The sequence below is a fragment of the Dunckerocampus dactyliophorus genome, chromosome 5 (genome assembly GCF_027744805.1).
Source record: "Dunckerocampus dactyliophorus isolate RoL2022-P2 chromosome 5, RoL_Ddac_1.1, whole genome shotgun sequence".
NCBI classification, from domain to species: Eukaryota; Metazoa; Chordata; class Actinopteri; order Syngnathiformes; family Syngnathidae; genus Dunckerocampus; species Dunckerocampus dactyliophorus.
In genome coordinates, this window is record NC_072823.1 from 13,807,958 (window position 1) to 13,825,575 (window position 17,618).

The 17,618-nt window shown below is 41.2% G+C and overlaps 2 protein-coding genes across 6 annotated transcripts in view; one reads left to right on the forward strand and one right to left on the reverse strand.

Annotated features, from left to right (window-relative positions):
• Positions 1-6,771, forward strand: part of kcnc1b (potassium voltage-gated channel, Shaw-related subfamily, member 1b) — a 22,950-nt gene extending 16,179 nt beyond the window's left edge. The window contains exon 4 of one of the 2 annotated variants that reach the window (XM_054776106.1): positions 2,322-6,771. In XM_054776106.1, the coding sequence (XP_054632081.1) occupies positions 2,322-2,431 (110 nt within the window). In that variant the 3' untranslated portion in view covers positions 2,432-6,771. Of the gene's footprint in view, positions 1-16; positions 1,897-2,321 lie in introns of those variants that run through there. The other variant, XM_054776105.1, reaches the window with a different exon arrangement.
• Positions 5,006-16,230, reverse strand: sergef (secretion regulating guanine nucleotide exchange factor). 4 transcript variants are annotated; one of them, XR_008570398.1, is made up of 12 exons: positions 16,172-16,230; positions 15,755-15,893; positions 14,345-14,497; positions 13,086-13,180; positions 12,747-12,807; positions 12,549-12,662; positions 12,318-12,473; positions 11,576-11,734; positions 11,356-11,507; positions 9,505-9,541; positions 5,783-6,015; positions 5,006-5,530 (listed from the first exon to the last, which is right to left on the reverse strand). XR_008570398.1 is itself a non-coding variant. In XM_054776109.1 (11 exons), exons 1-11 carry the CDS (start codon positions 16,211-16,213, stop codon positions 5,843-5,845), a joined length of 1,188 nt encoding a protein of 395 aa, XP_054632084.1. In that variant the 5' UTR covers positions 16,214-16,230; the 3' UTR covers positions 5,006-5,842. The 4 variants fall into 4 exon arrangements, 3 of the variants coding, with proteins under 3 accessions (XP_054632084.1, XP_054632082.1, XP_054632085.1); XM_054776109.1 differs by having other exon boundaries at positions 5,006-6,015; positions 12,411-12,473; XM_054776107.1 differs by having other exon boundaries at positions 5,006-6,015.
• Positions 16,231-17,618: the final 1,388 nt, after the last annotated feature.

The window sequence follows — 17,618 nt, forward strand, 5'->3', positions numbered from 1 at the left end:
TGTTTTTCAACTGAAGGTTATGAAAAGCCTTGGAGCCTTAACAGCATGTCTGGCATGAGCGGGGATGCCTCTGGAGTGTCCTCAGTGTCCGCCCTGCCCTGCAGCCCACCCTGTCTAATGCAGCACTCACATTCTCCCATCCCATCCATTATGTAGCATGGTTGAGTAGCAGATACAATGCCATTGGAAGGCCAGTCCACTTCCTCGTATATTTCCTGTCAGATACTTTTTTTTTTTGTTTTGCCTTTGCTTCTGCTTTCTCATTTTTATTTTCCTTTTCCTGGGAAATTGTATCTAAACTGTTTCTAACACTTCCCAAGTGTTCTCCTTGGGGGTGTCATCATATCCTATAGACTAGAAGTCACACTGGTGAGATGCCACTCGTGCATGGGTCACCTCAGTTTCAGACAAAGCACTGTTCTACAACAGTTCTAACCGCACCTCTTTTCCCTATGTTGACCTCATTGCCTGTTGCTCTGTTGCTTTTGATCTCATACTTTTCTAATCTCATCTGCTTTTGACAATTCTGTGAAAGAAGAAACTTTCAAAAGATGTAACAATATGCTGGACATTTAAAACACATATCCAAAATGTACCATTGCCAGCTGTTAAGGGACCTCCTCTTAACTGCTATGTATGTTGCAAAGTACAGACGTTATCATTCTGAAAGAGCAAACCAGCCAATGTTATTAGAGTGGCCACATGGAAAAAAAAAAAGGGGGGGGGGGCAGCAAGATGATGTTCAGTGCACTATGGAGATGATGACAATTCCTATGATGCTAGTGATGAATATAACTAATGTCAACAGAACTAAACGTGTTTGTTCCTTTGCATGAAGTGCATGAGAAATTATGTTCGACAAGAAGCTAACTGTATTGCAGTATATGTACAAACATTTTCTTTTCAAAAGCATCTAAGCTTTGCCATTTTTATGCATATTGGAGACAGCTTTATAAGAGACTCAGTCACAGCAGAGGTTTTTATGTAGCTGCCATTCTTTGCCTTTCCCCAAATTCATATATTTATTCAGATTTTCATGTATTCATTTGACTGGGGCCAATTAAAAAAAAAAACATTTAACTTGAACTTGTTGGCGTGAAGCCAACTTATGCTGGTAAAGACATATATTTTTATTTTTTAACAACTATAATCCACTAGTAGTTAGAAGCTTTTTTAACAGTAGTCAGCTGCAACTGCTATTATGGCTAACATGCAGATGTTTAGACAAGAATTACAACAATTGTGCCTTCAAATCAGGGGAGGTCATGTTCAAGAAATCTTTTTTGACACAATACAACACTGTTGTAGCATCAGTGCATTTAAAAGCTGCTCGTGACTTCATTTTATAAGGTCATTGCGCCTTTTGGTTGTTAAAGACTAAGATTAATCTTTCGGAGAGACAAAAAAACATTTGTATAACGAAGCACAAAATATGAACCAAGGGCCACACTAAGAAATATATAATATATATCAAGTTACAGGCTGTATTCAAGATTCATAAATATCAATACTGCTACTGTTACACATGTATTGATACTGTCCCAATAATTATGCACAATTTTTTTCAAGGCACTTTAACAGATTTTATGTTGACTAATCAGAAATGTCACAAATTTCTACAAGATTTAAGTATACAGTACGAGTATATTCATTCTGAATAGTTTTACATTTCAAGTCATGTCTCTTGTGGTGATTAATGGACGTTATATATTCAGAAAAAAACTTGTGAAGATTTGATGTGAAGAAATGCAGGTGACAAAAAAAAAACAAAACAATATGAGATGTGGGTCTTCTTGGGGAAAGGTAAATGCATGTATTTTACATTTATGCAACAGAAAAGTATTCAAATCAAATATGTAAATATAAGTCCTTGCATGAAATAAATTTTATACTCAATGAGCGTTTAGACTCCATTTTTATTCAACAGCACATGCATACACATCTTTCCTTTGTGTTTATACTTGTGTTATGGGTATTAAAGGAAACGGAATAACGGTGACGGTGAGAGCATGACAAAATATCCGCATGAAATGTGGACCCCAACCTCTAAAGGGCCGCATGACCGGGCATGTTTATTAACAGACTCCGAGTCCAACCAGACAATACATGTTTGTCTGATGCCTTGGCCATACGCATGGGAAAACACATGGTAAACCTGCCTTTACCATGAGAGACTAACGGAGCACATTTTCTTTACCCTTCAAGTCTCATTCCACCTCCCTGCGCTGCAGAGGTATCAGCCATCACCATCAATTCCTACATAAAACATACTTGGTGTAATAATTTCTTTATGTTATTGTTTTTTTTTTATATGTTTATAGAGACCCAGCGACAGCACCGGAGCAGAGAACCAACTGAGTCAGTTTGTGTTATGAACCATGGTGTGCCAACCACTATGTGTATGACCCATAATGGCCCATCGCCTACCTGATAGTGCTGTAGCATTGTTGTGTGTATTATTTAGTATTTTTAAATGGGTGTGACAGTGGCAACCTGTACATCACTACACTAGATCAGCATAGATGTAGCACTGAGGACGTTTTGTTGTCAAGCCTTATGTAGCTCAGTATCTGTGACTGGTTACTGTGATGTAATTTGTGTGCCTATATTTTTGGTGTATGCCGGTGCTGTAAATATGCTTTTTGTGTGTGCTGAAGTTGTGTGTACCAATGTTTTTGAGTGACCATCAAATATTTGTGTGTTGTGTCATAAGAAAAAAAAAGGTTGCTTCGCCTACCCCTGTCACGTCAAACAGCTGGAAACACTCTTTGCACTCTCATGCTCACCTCTTTGGAGACTTTTGCACTTTTTTGCACCTGAACTTTTAACATTCCTTTGATGTTTTTAGCCCGTCACACAGAAAACAGTCATAAAAAAATACTTGAACACCATTATTACTTTGTGTCGATGAGGTATGTGTTTAACACATTTTAAGTAGCTGGACTTATTTTTTTCTAAATTACCCCCACAGTTAAGTACCCCTTAGCAATGCTTTTTCAGTTGACAATCGAGTAGAATTTTTCATTATTAATATCCCCATCAGTGCAAAATTACTGATGCCAAAACACTGTACACAATCCTGGACAAGTGCCTCTCTTATGCAGATTTCTAAAATCAGTAGTTCAGGACAATGAAATAAATACAGTGGAACCTCTGTTTTCGTCATTAATCCGTTCCAGGCCAGACGAAAACCGAATCAATTTTTTCCCATAAAAAATTATGTAAATCCAATTAACCCATTCTAGACCCTCAAAACTATTAACACAAAACACATTTTATAAGAGAATAATTATAGTGTTACATGCAGAAAATAAAGCGAAATAGGCTACATATAAATTGATACAGGAACATTTAACATTACTTTTACCTTTTTATTGAAGACATGCTAACACAGAGATGAGTGACGGGAGGAGGAGGGGGCCACGCAGTCGCTGTTTCGCTGTAGTCTGTTACAAAGTTAATATTAAAGAGTGGACGATTAGAGCTGTATACTAGCTCACTTATTACTTACTTACTACTTATTATTTATTGTAAACTTCAGCCGCAGGTACAGTCACTACACTTTCTAGGATGTGTCTCCGTTAAACCATCCCCCCTGCAACCTGTGTTAACTAAGGAACGTTAACATTACAATCCTATAGTAACACACTACCTTTGTACTTTGCTACTTCTTTCTTCAATTTAAAGTGTTAGTCGTCTTCTCCGTCAAAGTTCTGACACTTGAAACTTTTTAAGTAGCCGTAATTAATTTTTAAAAACACAGATTCCTCTAATACTCATAAAAACAGGTGTTCGTCTTTCTGATTGCGTTATTTGAACAAATACAGCACCCACACACAAATAATAACGATGAGTAAACGATTCCATGACTGGAATCTTTCTAGTGTCCCATTTCCAAAAGAAGCACGATGTATTCTTCACAGATACTGGGTCACCAATGCGTGGATGCTTTGTTTGCGCACTGTTGGCCATAGGATAACCGAGATCGAGTGCACGAAAACACAAATATTTGTGCCGATATTTTTTGTTGAAAACCAGGGCGTATGAAAACACAGGTGCCACTGTAGAAATCCCAAATGTTCCAAGATTCCAAAACTGTCTTCAATGGACAAGCAGCAGCACAGTGAGTGCACAAAAATATAGTTGATATGCGTAAGTCGACAAACCCAGCAAAATGCCAGGTTTTTATCTTAAAACAACCAATACACACAAAAAAAATCTCTCAACCGTTACAGGAAAAAAAATACAATGACTGTTGAAAAATACAGTTAATCATAAAGCTTAAAATGTGGAAGTTTGAGTGCACCCACTTTAAATAATACATTGAAATTACACTGCCTTCAAATGGAGTACTTTTGGTGAAAGCTTTTTTTTATATAAAAAGAAATGTGTTTCATAATTGCATATAGTTTTTCAATTAAGTAATCAATTAAGTAAGTAATTGAATTGTAGCAGTAATTAAAAGTCAAAATTGCAACGCTGTTGTATTTTTTTGTCACCCAAAAATGTGGCATTTTACAGGATGTTGATTTTACATCCAGTGTTAAAGAACCTCAGCGTGGTTCAAAACGGAAAGGCAGTCACTGAGCATTATGACTAATAACAACCATGATAGCCATGTTCAAAGTGCAGCTTTGACTGTGTGGAAGAGTTTGTGTAAAAGGGACCAACTTTTTAACAAACAACTGCAAACCCACTGCCAACCAACCACTGGGAGCTGTGTGCTAGTTAGTCTGACACGATATAAAATATTCTAAAAGACTCATTAAAACAGGTATAATACATGACAGGCAACTAATGTATGACTTTTAGTTAGATTTAAGAGTGAGTGAGTGTGTGTTTTGAACACGTACTGTCCATTTTGTGGCTAGTTCTCTTAGTCGGGTGTTCGGTGGTACTTTTGATTGGTTTGTTGGTTAGGGATTTTTGGTGTCTTTTCTGAACAATACAGTTCAGACCTGTACAATAAATAGTGCTAAATAAAATTTAACAAACACAGAGATGATCATTTTCAAGAAGTTGTTTATTTTTCTTGGTAAAAACACTTTCATTTAACAATCATTAGTGCATATGTTATGAAAAGTATGTTACAATTGCCTAAATGGGGTTTAAATAAAACAGGAATAAATAAGGTAAATATAATTCAAGCATTAACCATAAGCTGTGCTGATGCCTCCCATTGCCCTTGACCTGCACATGTTGCCCAGGTACTGCACTGCAGGTGCCTACACAGCTCATAAAATAAGGAAGATGGGTCGGGAATTAATTGAGTGTATAGAACAGAGGTGCCAACATGACATTCTCTGAGTACATGTGACACAAGTTATGGTAAAAATATATTTATGTGTAATCAGTAAATCACTGTGACACAGATACGTGCTATGAAGTATGGGCATCAGCGCCTCCCAACGTTCAAGATCACAGCAATAAAAACGCTGACATGGGAAGATGGAGAGTTGTAGCAGCAGCCTTAACGTCTTCATTCATTCAGGTGGGCCAACATGGCGGGAGGTGTAGGAATGACCATGTCCTGTAAAGATATCGCCCGCCATTATAGCAAAGTGATGAGCAGGCCACAGAAATGATGGCCTCTCTCCACACCGGACATAAGTCACATCCACACGTCTAGGTATTTATGACATACACGCGCTTTAGGCATTTAACTACCAAAAGAAGATACTGTGGAGCATAGGAAGGTGAAAGTTGTTGCATATGCACGTCAATGGGGTGGTAAGCAGAAAGGCAATTCAGTCAAATGTGTGTTCATTCATATGATAATTACATTTTAGGAATTCAGGTCTTAGTTGCATGCTGTCTCCAATGTAAGTGGAATGTGTGCATTTTAGCAGTGGTCTTTAGACGTCTTCCCTGCGCACACCGCCATAGAATGTCCTGCCCCGCACCCAATCAGAAAAGGTGTGAGACCGGGAAGGAGCTGCGGCTCCAAGACGTCGGCCAGTGAACCGTCTCCGTTCATTCCGTGCTCGTTCCAGCCCCAGGAAAGCAGACGCCCCCCTGATGAGGAGAGGGATCATGGGTCAGTGGAGCCGAGAGAACACAGCACTGCGAAGCCCTCTCCTTAACGTGTGAGCTAAAATTAGCAGCCTGGGGTGGTGAGTATGTTGCAAAGAAGAAAGAACATCAGAAAACGCACACACGAACATTGACAGGCAGCCAGCAATAAAGCTTCCCTGCTCTTCACAGCTGGAGAGCTTGTTTGTGGGTGTGGTCAGGGCTGCATCACCGAGGAGACACGTGCCATGGCAACACAGTTACCTAACAGGCTCCGTTACCATGGCAACAGAAGCAGCTTGCTTTCTCAAGGGTAACACATCCTCAAGCTTTCCCTATCTGGCTGTTGTGTGTCTTTCATGCTTTGTCTTTCCATCCATTTCATTGAGACTCTTCTTCTCTGGGCTCTGGCAATGTGCGGTATTAAAGATTTGGACGCAGATACCGAAACATATGCTTTTGCTAGTGAGGAGACCAAGATGTCATGCCAGCAAGCTTATGTCAGTGCAACACTCTGCCAGCAATGGTGAAGGCATTACAAACAAGCAACAAAGCCTTCAAAATGATGGATTCAGTAACATGCCAGTGCTAATCTATAAGTGAATTTCCTGTTTTGAAGCATTATGTTCACCAGGGGAGAGAGTGCCTTATTTGGCCACTGTGCTTTATTCATGGTCTCACTGACAGGAGTATACCGCACATCAGTGTTTCCATGGCAACAAAGTGCTGCACTTTCTGCACAACAAAAAAGGAATTGAAATCAAGACGCTAAAACCAAAAGCCATTTCCTTGCAAACACATCCTGTTTTTAATGGCTTCATAATCGATTGCTTAAAATGTCACAAATAATTAACGCAACTGCTGTTGTGACTTGTCATACATTATTAGGCGTGAGAACGTCAAAACTGCTTTGTCATGAATACAAATCTCTTTTCAGATGGATGAGCAGCACATTCAGAGCTGCTCCCATCCATCTGACCACCAACCATAAGGGTGAGGAGCACTTCCTCAGGTGCAAGTGTGCAGAGGTAGCGCAGGCAACAGATATCATAAGCAGCATGCAGTGCTCTTGGTGCCGTTCCGCCTGACCTACTTCAGCACCAGAAATAGCAGCACTCAGGTCTCTGCTTCCAATCCTGTTTTGCTATTTCATTGCTCCTGCCGCCGCCACTGCCGCCGTGCTAAGCACAGCAGGAGGAAACAAGGGAAGCACAGCTGAGGAACTGCACAAGGTTCACTTGTGCCCTCCCTTTGCTTGTTCTTGCCTTCTCATCCTCTTGAGATTTGTGAGAAGTGACAGTATGATAGAGTATGACAGAGCGTCCCTGTTCATGACAGGTCCACAATTAAGTTTATAGATGCACCTGCATCTGCTTTTGTTTCATCTTCCTCTGAAGTATTTATAATCATGCTGATGTAAAAACTGGGCCAGTTTTCAAACTTTAATGTGAGAAAATGTTTAATTCTATTTTTTGTTTAACCTTGCAAGTTGGCATGGAAGAAAAGGAGCTTTGATGGGGAAGTGCAAATGCTCAAAAAGTGTTTGTCGGTTCTCGTCCAGGAATTCATGACAGTGTTATTGGTCTTGCTCGGATTTAAAAGAGACACTGCTCTCCAAAACATTCAACTGGAAAAACCAGACAGTAAATCTGTGTGTGGCTAATTCAGCTCATTTACAGGCCTGTTAGCATAATTGCATCTGTCAGTGATTCCCCCCCCCCAACTTAGCAAGCTGTAATTACTTCCTTCTGCAAAGGCCACAGAGTGATGAGTTGACCTCAGAAATCTTTTGAAGCCACCAGAGGGATAACGATTTCATACTGATGTTTTTACTGTAATATACTGGACAATTCCCCAGTAATGTGTGGAAAGGAACAGTCTCATTTATGTGTATTTCCTCGCACGTTTTTATTAGGGCCCGAGCACCAGCGATAGAGGTGCGAATCATAATTGGTACATATGATTAAGACAACACCTTGAAGCCATGCGTAGCTCTCTTCGTGAATCTGCTTCAGCATTCAAAAGAGTAATACATTTGCATCACAAAACCGTTGCTGACAAAAAAGCCAGACCTCTCAGTCACTCAGCGTTATTTTCTCTCCGTTCATATCACTACACACTCTCGCCGGTCCATTGCTGTGTGTGTGTTCCAAGTGTTAACATGCGCAGATGGAGCCTGTTACAACGTGAGACTCTCGCGTCGCAACAGTCTCCATCCGCTGTGGAACATACACAACAACGGAAAGGCGAGGCGCCTAGTGATACGAACGAAGAGAAAATAACGCAGAGCGACTGAGAGGTCTGGCTTTTTTGACAGCAACGGTTTTGTGATGCAAATGTTTTACTCTTTTGAATGCATATTGTTTTGAGAAGCCAAACTCTTTGCTTAAGTGACCCCAGCAACTAACCGGAACTACGTTCCTCCTCACCGAAATCGGACCAGAACTCCGCTCACAAGACAAAGTGGGGATAAGTCACTGTGATGCACTACACTGCTGATGGGGATGTCATACAACTTCATGTCAAAAAATCCGAACTATCCCTTTAGCCTATAGAATCTGGGCGGAGCTTTGGAGACTCGTCAAGCAACACAAAAGTCAAATCCACTCCACAATGTCAGACTTCTACAATAATTGGTGTGTATGATGTAGATGACGCCTGAAGATATCCATATGTCACTTGGCAACAGGAAGTGACAACTAAACAAATCCATCCATCCATCCATTTTCTATGCCGCTTCTCCTCGTTAGGGTCACGGGGGTATGCTGGAGCCTATCCCAGCTGACAACTAAAGACATGTCTTATACAAAAGCCCACTCTCTGAGTCAATTTATTGAATCAAAGATTGATGATATGAAGCATGATGTTTCATTGACTAGCGGCGAAGACTGCTCCTAACCATCAGACAGCCATAACCTCACTTCATATGATCAGATCTCCTTCAAAACTGACATGACGGTTAAGGGTTGGGGTCTGATCATGACTACGTTTTGATATTGACTCCAATAGTACTACCAACTGGTGGAAATGTACTACTGTAACTACCTTCTACATGGTCCGATCTTCCCAACATTTTTTATGGTGGGTTGGGGCATTGGACAGGACATGACCACATGGTCACCTTGTACCAGTGCCACCCACTGCTGGTTGAAAATTACAACTATCGTAACTCCCTTTCACGTGCTCCTGAAATTTTTTTTATTGTGGGTTAGGTCACCCTCCATTTAGTGACTGTGACAACTCAGATGGTTGCCCCCTATCTGCTCAAGACACCACAATTTTTTTCAAACTTGGGATACTGGCATTGAGTACTGTGTCCGTGTGCCCGCCGAGTTGTGTGGGGATGCGAGGAAATGCAAGAAACGCTGCTCGCAGCTTTAACTAATTTGGTATTTCTAGTACAGTTGTGGTTATCTATCTTGAATTTTGGTATTACTGAAATAAAATGCAATTTTTCTTATAGGAAATGTATCTTAAAGGACGACCACTTACCAACAATGGCGAGATTATGCTCAGATCCACATGCAATCTGCAGAGGAAAAAAAAAACACTTTAGAATTCATGCTGTTGGCCTATTCCAGGGGCCGCTAACCTGTTGATCGGGAGCTACTAGTCGATCTTTGGGACTTTGCCGGTCAATCGAGAACATTTTAAAAAAATTGTGACCAACGGGCACGCATTTTGTCCACTGAACATGCCTGTACGCCTCGCCGCTATCCTGGCAGCAACCCGCGAGCCCCAGCAAGGAGCTGCTCATTAAGGGCTGACTGTTGTAGCGCATTGACCAGCCCCTCTCTCCTCAATCTGCATCGCTCCTCCACTACACTGAGCCAACAAGCCAAATAGTTGTGGTTTGCTCATGAAGCCGACGACACAAGCCAAACCCGACGAAGAGCCACAAAAGTAGGAGTATAGGGGTGCCCAAAGTACGGCTCAGGTGCCATCTGTAGCTCGTGACTCATTTGTCATTGCATTACTGCAGAAACAAAATAAAAAAACAGCAAAAATGATTAAAATACGGCAAAAGGCACAACGAGAAAAAGCTGAAATGTTGAAAGCAACAAACAATAACAACACAAAGCATATATATATATATATATATATATATATATATATACACAGTATATATATACACACACATACATACATATACACTGTATATCCCGCTTGTTTGGGGGGGAGGGGTAGATCTCATGCAGGTTCGTGGCTGAGACCAAGGATCTTGGTCTCAAAAGTTGGTGACAACTGGCCTACACTAAACCTGTCCTCACCAAAAGCACAGCAAACGTATTTGTTGATGACTTCACCTCTAAAAGGTTATAAATTGGTGAAAAAAAAACAGCTGCTGGGCTGCAAGTGGAGTTCATCATCAGGACAAGTGTGCACACTGCCTTTGCAGACCAACTTTTTTTCCCCCCTCCTTTCAGTGTAATAACATTTTACTTTGGATTTTTTCCACCACTCATAATCACTGCAGAAACTGGAACGGACACATACCAGCAATATATAAATCTCAAGCATAGAGATCTCTAAGTGCTTTGCTATAGCTTTCTCCTGTTGCAATAAAAGTATAATGTAGATACATCTTCTCTAATAGGGCTGACTGCTTACTTTCCTTTTCAGTTTCAGCATACAAAAGTGGCACCTGAGCCCAATGACAGGTTATTATTTGCTCTACCCGTTATGCTCATATGCCTCATAAAAACATGACAGCTAACTAAACATTGACTCTGTGGTGTGCACGCACACAGTTCAGGGCCTGAGAGACTACAGGCTGAGTAGGCAAGGAGATTCATTGTCCACTCAGCAAATCCATCTTCACCTTTAGCTTTACGCACGCAAGGTGAAGGCACGTTGACATATGCCACTGCTGCAGCAAAGACTGCCGCATGTTGGATAAGAATGATCTGCAGCTCGACCTTGGCCGTCCCTGACATCTGCTTTATTAGCAACCATCTCCTTTCATACAGCCACCATATAGACTATAGGTTAAGTGCTGCAGTCCTTTGATAATTCCACAGAATGGTTCTGATGGGAGAAGAAACCTCTTGACTAGGTATGATATTAATGGTTCTATCCCTCGTGGGTGATCATGAAAATGGTGTATGCTTCTTTATTGCACATATAATGATGTGTTTCATGAAGGAGCCTCACTCTCACTAGGTGAACTGTGGTGCTCCTCATAGTAAATAACGTGCTTTCTTTTTTGAATTGATGGGTGAGTAGCTCCTCCTGCTGGAATTACAAGGTAACACAAGATTAAAACTACTTTAAGGTCGACAGTAGCCAGAATTACCCCGACATGTAATCCTGTCCTTCTTACTACTATTAAATTAGTCTCACCTGTGTTGCTCCACAGAGGCTTTTAACCTCTGCAGGGAGGTAAGGCTGGCTTTCACCATCTGCAAACTTATGCTCATGATTCAGAGCACTTGTCAGTGGTCGGCCCAGCTGTCCATAATCCCCTCTACCCCATGTGAACACTCTCCCACTCTCTGCAAAGAGGTTACTTTGGTCATTTATGGCAGATGTGACAGGCACAGACAGGTTGAAGTGTTTTTACCCGTTTGGGCAACAAGGTGAGTCCAGCCACTCCACACATTGACAACTTTCTCTCCACCAAATAGTGAGCGCTTCAGCTGAGTTGGAGTGGACAAGAAAGGCTCTGTGGTAGTGATCTGGCCGTGTTTGTTGCTTCCCCACAAAAATAAATCACCATCTCCTGCACATAACAACACGACAGGAGCACCATTAGTCTTCATCTGGCAGAGGCAGAGCAGTAATCAGGAGCCACTGATCCACTAATTACAGGACAGAATTAAGAGAAGATGTATGACATTGCTGCGCATGACAACTCATAAGCACAAACTAGGAGGCCTTGTGTGTGGAAAAATATTTCAAATGCATTAGAGGTGCATTTAGTGACCACTGCACGGTGGCCTAGTGGTTAGCATGTTGGCCACACAGTCGCAGTCAGGCGATCGGGTTCGAATCTCCGTTGTGCATTTCTGTGTGGAGGTTGCATGTTCTCCCCGTGCATGCGTGGGTTTTCTCTGGGTAATCCAGTTTCCTCCCACATTCCAAAAAATTGCACGTTAGGTTAATTGGCGACTCTAAATTGTCCATATGTATGAATGTAAGTGTGAATGGTTGTTTGTCTATATAGCGGCCAGTCCAGGGTGTTGCCAGAAGTCAGCTGGGATAGGCTCCAGCATACCCCCGCGACACTAATGAGGAGAAGCGGCATAGAAAATGGATGGCATTAGATATTTTATGTACTTTGAAGGTATCTGTTAATTATTCACCCGATCGTAGCTTGGAAGCCTTTGTGACATTTTTCTTGTGCCATTTGTGAATACTTGGAATATGTGCTTTGTGCAACATGCTACAAGTGACACCTGTAAGGCACACACAGTGAGCTGAGCCTGCAATGACAGAGCGTGGTATCTTCTGATCCATCCCTGTAACACAGCCAAACAATTCAGTTAATCAGCATCGCCCATTCATACAGTATGTCAAAATAAAGTTGCACTAACCTGGCACCAGTGAAGGAACCTTGGTGTTGAGGTGTGGTGGAACAGGGTCTGGACTGAGTGCTCTCTTGGCAAGATTACAGAGACCTGTCCCCCACTGGTAAACACATCTTGAGTCTGGAAGCAGAATAGAGGATGAGGTTGCTTTTACTTTGCCAACTGAAAATACGAGAAGCTATTTCCAGCGTACACAGTACATACCTGTGACAGCAATTGAGTGCCTGAGGCCTGCTGCTACACTTACCACACGCTCCTTTAGACCCTGATAACAAAAAATAAACACCATTATACTTAAAGGTTATGACGTAATGGACACCCACACAACCTAATTAACCAATACAATGATATATAGTGCCTTTACAAGATAGAAACCTTCAGTTTTGATAACTGCATTGCGTTATAACATATATAAGAAATAAATAAACAAAACAGAAAAATAAGCAGAAAAGCAAAAGGCGAAAGGTTGTTTTGCAAGCACAAAATAAAGCTTACTGTTGAGCTACAGATAAACTTAATTGTGCTGCATTCATTATGTCTCACCTCAACAAGCACCAGCTCTGCAGAGTGTGTCGCCGTCGGACCAATACCGAGTTGTCCAAACACATTGGAGCCACAGGCTAACAATTTACCAAAATCTGTGTGAAAAAAGAACAGTACATTTATACTAGTAATAAAAATTGGAATCAAATTAATGACATGATTTTCAAATTAATTAATCATGATTAATAACCATTTGCAACTGTGTGAGAAATATGACAATTATACATATATGTGTATCAGCTCCAAATGAACTGAAAATTCAAATCAAGCTAAAAGATTTGCCTAACACTAGTCTCTGCAGATCATTTGAATCACATTTTAACCATGTTATTGTGAGCAATGAGGGGTTGCGTTCAAAGACACCATGTCATTTTATATGAATTAACGTTTTGAGTGTACATGTACCTTGTAGGATTTCCGAGCATACTTAAATGGAACAAATTGCACTTGCGCACTAAGAGTTAGTCAGTAAGGTTTAAAAACATGAGATAATGTTGCACATTTGTTATGACACAAACCAAAAAGTATTGTTGCCATATAAGCAGATGTGTCCTAAGTGCGGCACAGAGGCCATTTGCGGCACGTGGCTCGTTTTTTCTTGGCCCACTGCACATTACAAAAGGCACAATATTGAAAAAACATCTCATTTGTTTTACATTTTTTTTTACTAAAAAAAAATAGATATATGTTGGCAGGTCTGTTATGACAAGGGCTCCTATTTTATCAGTATGTTACTGTGAATTTTTAGTGCTTGCTTAAATTACGGACATTTGAGTACCGGATGTTGCTAGTATTGAAGATAAACTTACATAAATTTCCATGTAAATTAATGTAAACTTACCAGATATGTTTACTCTGGGGCCAATGAGTTCCCAAGCCGCTGCTTTTTTCTTTATATTGCTATATTCTTTTTTTTTTTTTTTTTTTAAGAAATGTCAAATAGCTCCGGGAAATCTGACGCGGCAACTACAGCGTACTGATTAGCATCCTGTCTGCTCATTGGTCGAGCAATGAAACTCCCTCTGACTGTTCCTCGTCTAGGCAACAGTGATGAAAAGTTTTACATTTTTCAACTTTCTGGGACCGCGTCGCATGACATGCACAAGTACAAACTTTCACATGCAAGAATAATCGCCCTATCGCGCAGGTTCCATTGAAAATGAATGGAGTTGAGGCGATGTGTGTGGTACCCAGAAGACTAAAAAAACGAGTGAAAAGGAGTCCAGTGTGTCTCGGGTAAAATGGTAAATGTTAATCACCAGTGAGAAGAAGAGTAAAATCCCATCCGCAGGCAACATTTGTGACCCTCTGATTCAGGCCCGAGCAGTGCTGAAGTGTTGAGCAGTTGGCAGTGTGGCCGAGTCCCAGCTGGCCTCTGTGATTTTGCCCACATGCAAACGCCTCTCCATCATCTGCAGATAATAATGTCGTAATAAAACATCTCATTTATCCATTCATTCCTTTTCTATACTACTTATCCTCATTAGAGTCATGAGTGAGCTGGAGCCTGTTATGGAGGCAAGCCTGAACTGGTCACCGACAATCACAGGGCACATACGTATAGGGCCCCTAGCGCTTCTCCACTAAGTGCTAGGAGCAGTGTTTTCTGGTGAGTCAATTTGGTGAGAAACTATTTCGCTTGCTAGTTTCCTTTGTCGCTAAGGAACAATGGCAACTGAAGCAACATGGAGAGTGGTACTGGAAATGGACCTAATCGATGTGTTACAACACTTTTATTGTGAAGGTTGATCTGAGATCCGGTTGATCTCCGCAAGGAAGACATTAAAGAAATGTGACAATATGCTTATGTAGCGTTACCTTCAATTTAGTGGTCAAATAGGTTTTGTGACTCCAAGTGGGCTTTAATTTGATGAAACTGGCCCAAATGGCTCTTTTGATACTAAAGGTTGCCGACCCCGGTATATAAAAACAACCATTCATACTTACATTCACATCCATGGACAATTTTGACTAGTCTCCAATTAACCCAACACACGTTTTGGGAACGTGGGAGGAATCCGGAGTAACCGGAGAAAGCCCACACAAGCGCAGGGAGAACATGCAAACTCCACAGAGTGACGTAAAAATCGGCTATGGGCAAATAGCATGGAGCCGGAATCCCGACGTCACTGGAACCTGCCTTTCCAGTGGATCATTCCTTTGACGTGGAGAGGGGAGACATGTTGCATGGGAACCAACTTACCTCCCACACCTTCCCACCCTAGCTCAGCACACTGGAGAGGTCACTCCAGGTGCGGTTTCTCGAGATCGAAGGTACAGCAATTTGTCTATATGTCAACTGTCCCCTGGAAATTCAGTTTAGCTATGATGTACTAGCATTTATAACTAACAACAGGGGCAATGCAATAGTTTGATGCAGGCTCACTTGGCCATCAGGAGGTCACTCCTGCTATTATTATCAGTACATAAAACACTTGTAAAGTGTTACTCATAAAGTATAATGCAAGTTATGTCTCATTTGTGTGTGGAGTTTTTCACTGTATCGTGTTGCTTGGTTAGCTTACGTGATTCCTCAAACAGCTACCATGCAGTATTTAGCTTGGCCGGGAGGTGAAGCCCTGCCATTGAAACAACGTCACACCGAGCTGAACGCATTTGTAGGCAGGGAGAAGGTTTAGTAAACTATTTTTAAAACAACTGTGACGTACCGGTGAGAACCACGGTGTGTCCCCCGCCACCACTGACAGTCCTGACCGTCCTTCCGTGGAGAGGAGTCTTGTTCGAGAGCCGTGGGACTGACTGGTCTTCCTCATCTCCCTGTCCATGCTGCCCGTAACTGTTAGCCCCCTGACAGGCATGTTCGTAACTTACTATCAGTCATGAGCTTTATACATATATACAAAAAGTACAATTATGTTGGAACACCATGACAGATTGTACTTCTCCACGTTGGAAGCGCTAACTACAGCAAGCTAACTACTTATTGGCTATTGAGCTAACACTTGAAAAAGAAGATTCGTGAAGTTATCAAACGCATGACAGCATTGCTATTAACATGAAACATAAGAAGAAAACATAACTAACTTCAAATGAATAAAATAAATGTGAAGACATGAACGTCTTACCCACGCGAGTAAACAAAACTCCAACCTCCAGTTTGTTTCCATTGGCCGTAAATGACTGCTGTCAGTTGATTCGCCACACTGTCGTGAAAAGCTCACGATCCGTTTGAAAGCCCCTTCTGCAATAGCTGCAGCTAAAATAATTTAGGCTACCTAAAATGCGTACAAATTTTATTGTTTGTGTCTACATTTATTTTTATTATTGAATTACCAATTTTGTACTGGACGTGGAGGACTCATGTCGTATTTAATCCAGCAAATTTAAACAATTGTAAATTAATATTTGCAGATAAAGACCACTAGGCACACACAAGAATTTACTCCAAAACAGTAATATAAGCCTCATTTCAAAAGTCAATCTGCGTCCTGTATTGAATATAACATACAGAAAGTAGTGTTTTACGTCACATTAGGGGTCCCTGAGAAGGTCAAATTAAATTTACTTAAATTTTATTTTCTTCAACAGAAATAATTGAATACCTTTCATAAAGAACAGTCCTTGTCCTTTTATTACAAAAAGGAAATAGTGTTAACAGCATGTTATTTCTGTCTCTACATATTTATAATTTCTCGTCTGCTCTCTGTATTGCGTGCAGAGGAGCGAAATGATTTTCATGTGACTTGGTGGACTTTCTAATCTATGCCATGAACATTTCACCATTGCTTCCCAAAGAGCAGGCAAAGGTAAGGGCCATTCTTTAATAAATATGCTCCTGTCTATTCTGCACATGAGGGTGACCTAGGTTGCACCAATTTAATTTCTCATGAGATTGATTCCCTTGTTGGATGATGTCTTTGTCCAGCAGCGCTATAGGCACATCCCACCATCTGATTAAGAGGATGTTAAAGAACATATTAACCAGCTGCTGTGGGCACAGGTAATTACAGAAAGTAGCAGCCCCTTCCCCCTTCCGCATAGTGCTTGTTAAAAAAAAAGATGGTAGTCTCTGCATGGTCATTGACTATAGACAATTGAACAGTTAAACCAGAAAGGATGCCATCCCTGTTCAGATGCACACTGGCTTTCCACATTGTATATAGCCAGTGGGTATAACCAGGTCCCAGTCACTGAAAAGGATCGGCCCAAAACAAAGATTTGCACCCCCTTTAGCCTGTTTGAGTGGAAGCACATGCCCTTTGGCCTCTGCAACGCCCGTAGCCCAATCTTTGCTTTTATATCTTGATGATATTGTGGTGTTTTCTTCCACAGTTGAGCAGCATTTAAACAGACTGGAAGTGGTGCTGGGGTGGTTGCAGCATGAAGGCCTAAAGCTGGAGCTTTCAAAATGTGCCTTCTTTCAAAAGGAAGTGCGGTACCTAGGGCACATGATTTCTGACGAAGGTGTTGCTACCGACCCAAGTAAAATCGAGATGGTCGCCAACTGGCAGCCCCACACCATGAATTGAATTGAATTGTATTTGATTTACATCCATATTTACACAATTAAAA